Source organism: Falco cherrug, chromosome 9, assembly GCF_023634085.1.
Source record: "Falco cherrug isolate bFalChe1 chromosome 9, bFalChe1.pri, whole genome shotgun sequence".
Classification (NCBI taxonomy): domain Eukaryota; kingdom Metazoa; phylum Chordata; class Aves; order Falconiformes; family Falconidae; genus Falco; species Falco cherrug.
Genome location: NC_073705.1, coordinates 20,776,033 through 20,783,820, shown reverse-complemented (window position 1 = coordinate 20,783,820; position 7,788 = coordinate 20,776,033). Strand labels below are relative to the sequence as shown.

At 57.2% G+C, this 7,788-nt stretch overlaps 1 protein-coding gene across 1 annotated transcript; it reads right to left on the bottom strand.

Annotated features, from left to right (window-relative positions):
• Window positions 1-250: 250 nt before the first annotated feature.
• On the bottom strand, window positions 251-5,620 carry VAX1 (ventral anterior homeobox 1). Its single transcript, XM_055720885.1, has 3 exons — window positions 5,179-5,620; window positions 3,183-3,370; window positions 251-1,508 (listed from the first exon to the last, which is right to left on the bottom strand). Exons 1-3 carry the CDS (start codon window positions 5,414-5,416, stop codon window positions 972-974), a joined length of 963 nt encoding a protein of 320 aa, XP_055576860.1. The 5' UTR covers window positions 5,417-5,620; the 3' UTR covers window positions 251-971.
• Window positions 5,621-7,788: the final 2,168 nt, after the last annotated feature.

Below are 7,788 nucleotides of genomic sequence, written 5' to 3'. Positions count from 1 at the left end.
ATCAAATAGAAAAAAAAAAGGAAAAGAAAAATTACCATCGCAACAGATCTGGATGCAAATCGAGTCGCGACTTCCATTATTTATCTGCAGATTTGCTATTGCAGATAAGGTCCGCAGGACTGGCCCGTGGGAATGCAAATTAAAAAAAAAAAAAAAAAAAAAAAAAAAAAAGGGGCGTTGTGTTATCTCGAAGGGAGAGACAGTTTTATTCAAAATCTCTGCAGCCCCTGGTTTCTGTCTCCCCGCTCGTCCGTGTATCTCCAAGGCAGTCCGTTCCGGCCCTTCCCACATGCGGGGTTTAAGGTGAAAAAGCGAAGTCGCTGTGTGTTTCCCTGGCTGGTGTTGGGGGCGAGCGGCAGGGCGCTCCGGGGGCTGCGTGCGGGGCGTGCGGGACGAGCGGGGGGCACAGGTGGATCCTCCAGACCCTTGTGCTTGGCAGTCACTGAAGTCTGGGGCGGGGTGGGGACGGGGACGGCCGGGCATCACCTGGCAGCTCCATCCTCCTCCCCGGAATCCTTCTCCCTCGCTCGGCGTTGGCTAAAGCCGCTCAGAAAGAGCCCGGCCACACCGCACCCCGGCCGCTCGCCCTCTCCGTCCCTTTCCTAGCGGCGTCAAAGCAAACGAACAGACAGACAAACACCCCCCCTCCCCCGAACGGATAGACAGACCCCCGGGCCGGCGGGGCAGGGAGAGCTGCGGGGGTTGCCCCGCTCCCGCCCGGCTCCGGGGAGGCGCCCGCAGCCCCTCGCCGCGCCCCGGCCCCGGCCGCCGCCTGGCCTTGCCCCGCGGGCGCCGGGCCCCGCTCCGCCCCGGGCCCCTCTCCGCTCCGCCCCGGCCCGCGGAGGAGCCGCGCCGCGGGACTCGCAGGCGGCGGCGAGGGAGGGGGCTGCGGCAGGCCGCCGCGCCGCCCGTCCCATAAATACCGCCACAAATAGAGACTATAAATATAAATACGGGGAAGTTACTTAGAGTCAGTCCAGTGCTTTTTTCTCAGCGCTTTCTTTATTGTTGGTCCGGGAGTAGGGCTCGAAGGCGGACGAGCTCAGGTAGCGGGCCGACAGTTCCTGCAAGTTGCCCGCCAGCGAGCCGGCCACGGCCAGGGGCGCGGAGGACAGCCGCCCGGCCACCGAGCCCAGCAGCGCGGGCACCGGCAGCCCGAACAGCCCGTGCCCGGCGGCGGCCGCTCCGTGCAGCGCTGCCGGCGGGGGAGGCCCGGCCGCGCTGCTGGCGGCCGGCGGGTGCGGGGAGCCGCCGCCGGGAGCCGCCGCCGCCGCCGCGGTGCCGCTGCCCGCCGTCAGGCCGGGTCCGCGCAGCGCCGAGCCCAGGGCGCCGGTGGCGCAGGGCGGCAGGAGGCCGGGCAGCCCCGGCGGGGAGAGCAGCCGGCCTTGCTCCAGCAGGCGCAGGACGCTGCAGGTGGCGGCGGTCTCGGACACCACCGACCGCAGCTCGGAGTCCTTGCCCTGGTCCTTTTTCTGCTTCGTGCGCCGGTTCTGGAACCAGACCTTGACCTGCAGGCCGGGGAGAGAGGCAGGGTCAGCGGGGCGGGGGGGGGGTGGGGGTGGGGGGCAACGGGCGGCCCCCGCCAAGCGCCCCGGGACCCCGGCACGGCTCGGCGGGGCGGCGGGGTCCGGCTGCGGCGGAGGGCGGCGGGGCTCCCGCCAGGCGCTCGGTAACGGGGAGCGCTTTAAAAACGCACAAAGCGACCCCTCATACACAGAACCTGGCTGCTCCCGGCTTCGGGGTACGCCCGGGAGGGCAGAGGGGAATCAGGGAGCCCTTGGCTCGTTTTATCGCACTGTATCTTTAACCCGATCCGTCTCACTTTATCCTATTTACTGCACGCCAGCAGCTCCCTGGGAGCAGCATCCAGCCCTTTCCCCACCGCTTTATTCTAAGCCAGCTCAGCCACAGCGCCGGGCACGGCGGCGGGACGGACCGCGGCCCCCAGCACCGCGCACCGCGGCCCGGCCGCCCCCCCCCCCCCGCCCAGGTCCAGCCGCCTCCCCGGGGCACTGCCGCAACAGCCCTTCTCTCCCAATCTCACCTCCGGGGCAGTCTCTCTCCCCTCCCCACCCACTTGAAAAAACGTAACTTTAAAAAGGAATCCTGGAAGCCCCTCAAAAACAAACAAACAAAAAAAATCCCAAACAAAACAAAAAACACCCACGGCGGTTTCTGTAACCTACGAGCTATTGAACTTGTCATTCCTATCCGGAAGGGGAAAGAAAAAAAGTTAATTAGCTTGTCAGGGGAATTTCTTGTTGTGTGATATTTTGCAGAAATATGAAACCGGCTTTCAGAAGTTCGGGCTTTTTAGATGCTTTCCCGCACTCTGCCGCGGTTCTGCCCCTCTGGCCGCCCCCGGCCCACGGCCGCGCTGCCGGCAGGATGCGGGGCCATTCGCCCCCTCGGAAATACAGGGACTCCAAACAGAGCCCAGGCTGCAGCCCGTCCCCGCACCCCCCGCACTCGGAACAGCGCTCAGACCCAACAGCTCTAACCCAGCAGCCGCCGGGGGAAGGTGCCAGCCCCCCCGCCCCAGGTTTTTGGCGGCTGTGGTCCCGTGCTGCGGGCTGGGGGCGGCTCGGCCTCCCCTCGCTTCTCCCCGGCCGCAGCCGCGCATCTCCGCGCCCAGGGGCAGCCGGCACCGGCGCCGGGCCCCGGCGGGGACAGGGCGGCTCCCCGCGGCCGCCGGTGGGGGCGGGCGCGCCCCGGTCCTGGGGGGGGGGGTTGGCTTCGTGGTTGAGCTGCCGCGGACCGCTCGGGCCGGGCCGCCGGGCCCTGCGCAGAGCCCTGCGGGCGCGGACCAACCCAGGGGGGTGTGCGCGCCCGCGCAGCCAGCAGCCCCCCTCCGCGGCTCCCCCTCCGCGGCCGCACGTAACCGTAACGGCCCCTCGCCGGGGAGCCTCAGCCACGCACTCCCCGGCTTCCGGACACGCGTGGGCACCTCGGGGACGACCCCAGCCTCTCCAGCGGGCCCGCGCCCCTGCCCGACCGCTGCCGGGGCCTGCGCGGTGGTGCGCAAGAGGCGCGCAGGGCTGCGGGGCCGGCCCACCCTTGGGCCCGGCGCGCAGGGGGGATGCCCGGGCCGGGCCGGGCAGGTCCCGCGGAGGGGCCCGGGGCCGGCGCGGCGCAGGCAGAGCAAGGCAGGGTGGCCGGGGCTCCGGTCCCTCGGGGGCTACCTGAGTCTCGGAGAGATTGAGCTGGCGGGCGAGTTCGGTGCGCTCCCGCCCCACGACGTACTGGCAGCGCTGGAACTCCATCTCCAGGCGGTAGAGCTGCTCGGCCGTGAAGGAGGTGCGGGTCCGCTTGGGACGGTCCAGATCAAGCCCCTTAGGCAGAATAATCTCTCTGATTGAACCTTTGGCATCTGGCAAAGAAAGGCGCAAGCAGCTTTACACGCAGGCAACCCTCCTTTCTTCCTCCCACCCCACCCCACCCCCCCTTTTTTTTTTTAATTTTTCCGAGGGAAAGAGCCGTCGCCAGCGCCTTCAAGATCGAGACCCGAGTCACGACGGTGCAGGGTCCCTGAGATTGCGGCACTGCACCTGGCCACTACAGCCAAGGAAGGAAAAAATTAAAGCCAAACCAGGAGAGGACGAAGGAGGGAGCGATGGGGGTCCAGGTCTCTGGAAATAATCCCCTCAGCCCGTTTAAAAATCGGTTTGGATGTATGGCATTGACAGTTAGGACACTGCGGCTTCACCCACGGCTCCTCTGGGAAGCTGAGGAGGGATCCCCCAGGCCGGGCTTTGTGCCTGGAGCGCAGGACTACTCTTTGTTCACCCTGGGCTCCGGGTTAGGGCTTGTTGGAAGCCGTCACACGCAGCGCACCACTCCTCAAAATACAAAATCTCATTTTTTTTTAATAAAGATTTTCAGAACAAGTTTCCGATGATGATGATGATGATGATAATAATAATAATAATAATAATAATTAAAAGGCAGGCAGGAGTTTTCTGGGCATAGGCAGCTCTTCCCCCGAGCTGGCTGCCTGCCCGCCGTGGGGACACCTCCAGCCCACCCAGCATCCCGGGAAAGCCTCGCCGCCGCCGCTGCTTTGGGATTTTGGCAAACAGGAGGGGTTGGGGTGAACAGCCTTAAACCAGGGCACCAAACAGCCAGCAGAAACCTCACTTTTCTGGTAGCTCCGACCGAAGGAGAGCGGGACAAATCTTATTAGCGTGACTGTCAAGCTAGAGCCAGATTCATGTTACATTAAAGCCTTCCCAACTTTGCTTTCCGTAATTTTACCTCCTCGGTACGTTTTTAATCGGAGACCACCACATCATTTTAGTCTGACCCCTCTCTAGGTCAGTCAGTCTCGCAAGGATTAATTATTGTTTACAAGGCCTGCTTCGCACTCATTTTGTTCCGATTCGGTTCTCTCCCTCCTCCCCCAAAACGCACCTTCATAAAACTGAAACGCCTTCAATTTCTTTAGGTTGTTTGGTTGCTTTTTTTTTTTTTTTTGAGGGGGTAGGAATAGAGTGATTTAATTAGTTTAGCCTGGAGAGGAGACGAGGGCTGGGGAAAACTAAACGTATAACTATAAGAAAAATAAAATTAAAAAGCCCTTCGTCATTCTTCCATTGATTTTAAGGCTGATGGTTATTTAAAAATAGCCCTTTCTGCTGGGCGTTGGGAGAGGGGGGAAGCGGGAGCCCCTGCCCTCCGGAGAGCCCCCTCCTGCCCGCCCCGGCAGCCGGCGGGACCTGCAGCCCCGCGCCACCGTACGCGGCCGCGGCCGGCGGATGCGCGGGCGCGGAAGGAGCGCGCCCGGCCGGCGGGCAGAGCCGTGGCTCCTCCGGGGGAGCGCGGGCCCCGGCGGGCTCCCTTCGGGGACGGGCACCCCGGGAAAGCTGCAAAGCAGGGGCGGGGGGGTGGGGGATGAGGAAAAAAAAAAAAAAAAGCGGGGCTGGCCCGGTGCGGGGCGAAGCCGGGGAGGAACCTCCGCGGCTTAACTTTTCCCCCAGGCGCTGGCGGAGGTTGACCGAAAGCAAGGCGGGCTGGAGCGGGGCTGCAGGCAGAGCCCGGCCGGGGGGGCCACCCCTGCCCCGGAGCTGCAGGAAGGTGCAAAGCACCTAGGGACGGACCGAAGCGAAGCAACAAAATCACCCGTCCCCCGGCGTGAGCACCGCTCACCTTCCCCACCCTGCAAACACCTCGAGCTCATACCTCTGACTAGGATCCTCCTGCAATAGTCCGGGTCAGCCGAACTAGATTTACTTTTATTACAGTCTTCCGTAGCTGCAGAGGCAGAAAAAGTCCCTTGCTGATCCTTCAAAAAAGAAGTAGAAATATTTCCTTCAGACCCTTTGCTTTCTTTGCCCTCTTTATGTCCGTTCTTCGAGACCCGGTTAGCTTCAGTCTCTGAACTGCATCTAACGTCCATTTTGTCTTGTTTCCCAAACATGTAGTGCAATAAAACCAAACCAAAACAACAACAACAACAACGAAAAAATATAGAAGAGTAGAAGAAGAAGAAGACGAAGTCTATGCTGGATATTGCACGGCTTAGGGTCAGATCGGTGGGGATCTGTAAAGCACCTTGAGTTAGGAAGATCGGGTTTTATCCCACTGGAAAAGCAGCGGCTTCCTCAGTCCCAGCGTCCTAATGTGACTGTCCAGCTTCCCAGAGCGCCCAGTGATCAGGTACTCAACGGTACAACTCTAAAATGATTTAATGTCTGCCTTATTACAGAGACATGTAGTTGTTAGACACACAGAGGGACGCGCACTCGCTGTTTCAATTGATTACGGGTAATTTTGCAACCTCCACATTTAGGTTACCTCATGAATACACTAAATTGTTTGGATAATATATCAGATCGTAATGGATGGTTTGTGTGCTTGTCCCCAATCAAGTAGAGTTTAGCCAGTGAATAAACTGAAATGATTGGTCTTGCTTTCAGGAAACACACAATCAAAAGACTGAGACTTCCAGAAAAAAAAAAAAAAAAAAAAAAAAAAAAAAAAGGAGAGAGGAAAAAAAAAGGGGGGGGAGAAGGGAAAAAAAAAAAAAACTTTTGACAAGATTCACCCTGAATTGTTAGCACCATTAGCAGCCATTATTAACTTTCTTCAGTATGCCTTTGACCTCCCGATTATATAGTGGCTTTCTCCAAAGCACGCCAAATAAATCTGAATAAAGCTGCTAGGAAGAGCTGGAAAAATGCAGTTGCAGGGGGGTGGAGGAAAAAAAAAAAAAGCCCCCTGAATTCTAAACAAACAAACAGATCCCAGCACGCACACACACAAAAAGTTCTTCCTTCAAGCAGATCTCTCCAAGGAAGCAGGTTATCTTGGCCAGCAGAAATCCTCGTTAACACATCTCCCCACAGACAGCCATCTTAAACTCCTACCTCTCCTTATTTCAGTCCCGATACTTGCTTTTTGTGCTTCTCCCTCTGTGTCTGTGTGTATGTGTGCGTGCATGTGTGTGTGCGCTAATTCTGCACCTTCGCAAACACTGAACCTATTCGCAGAGCCTGCTCATTGAAAAAAAAAAAAAAAAAAGAAAGGGAAAAAAAAAAAGCCAGCTTTGTGTGCAGTGGATCCAGGAGGGGGGAGAAAGGGAGAGGGGGGGAAAGAGGGAGAGAGGGAGGGAGGGAGGGAAGCAGGGAGGGGGAGAGAGAGATAGCCCGTGAAAAATCTCAACTGTGTGATCCACTAAAGGAGAAAAAAGTTTTACTCTAGCTATTTCATTGTCTCTGCTACAATATCTTTGAGAACCGCAACAGCCAGTAATCCAATAAGACCGTTGATTAGGCTACAATGATTCAATTCAAGCAAATGGCCTTGTGCAAAGAGCATGCTCCAGTCCTTCTTGTCACCTTGCAGGGCAGAAGCCCTCTTCATGCTGCTCTCCTTATTCATTCCTTTATGGGAAATGTAGAGCAAAAGGAGTGAAAGATGGCAATTATCTAATTGGACTATTAACAAACAATTCTCTGAGTGTGGCTGTCTGGCAGTGGTTCTTGGGCGAGGTGAAAGGCCACATGTTGCACTGGCCCCATTCACAAAGAGTTTAGGGGCCTGAGAGGGAGAGAAAGAATTTTCCCTGAGAATTTTTCACACAAACGACGGAGTATCCATCAGGCGTGCTCCTCTCGTCCTCGTCCTCTGCCTGCCCGGGCTGCTGTCTGGAAATGTTACCCACCTGGAGCAGGCTGTGGAGCCCTGCCTTTTGCTGCAGCTGAGGTCGGTGGGTAAAGATGGAATGCGACGCCCTTGCCCAGCCTGCTCAGCCCCACGGCTCTCATCCTGCTCCCGCTGCAGGAGCAACAGCCCTCGCCCCACGGGATCCACGCTTTGTCCAAGGCACTGTAATGGAGTGGTGGGTCTGGCGCTAGGGCCTAATCGTCATAAATAGGAAATTCAGGGGAGACAAAAAAAGAAGGGGCAAAAAAGGAAAAGAAAGGAAGGGAAAGGAAGGGAAAATAAGGGAAAGAAGAAAAGGAAAGGAAGGGAAAAGAAAGGAAAAGAAAAGAGAAAAGAGAGGAAAAGGTAAGAAAAGAAAAGAGAAGAAAAAAGAGAAGAGAACAGAAGAAAAAAAAGAGAAGAAATGAATAAAATAAAAGAAAAGAAAAGAAAAGAGAGAAGAAAAGAAAAAAAGAAAAAGAGGAAAGAGATTATAGTTGTTCACAGACACATTTCCATGAGTTGTCTTTAGTGGAAATCTTAAATCTTGGTAATTTTTCCACAAATCATAGCATAATTTATTTTTATTACCATTGTCTGAGAAGTCAGATTGAGATTGAAGAGGTGCCCCTAGGATTTTCATCA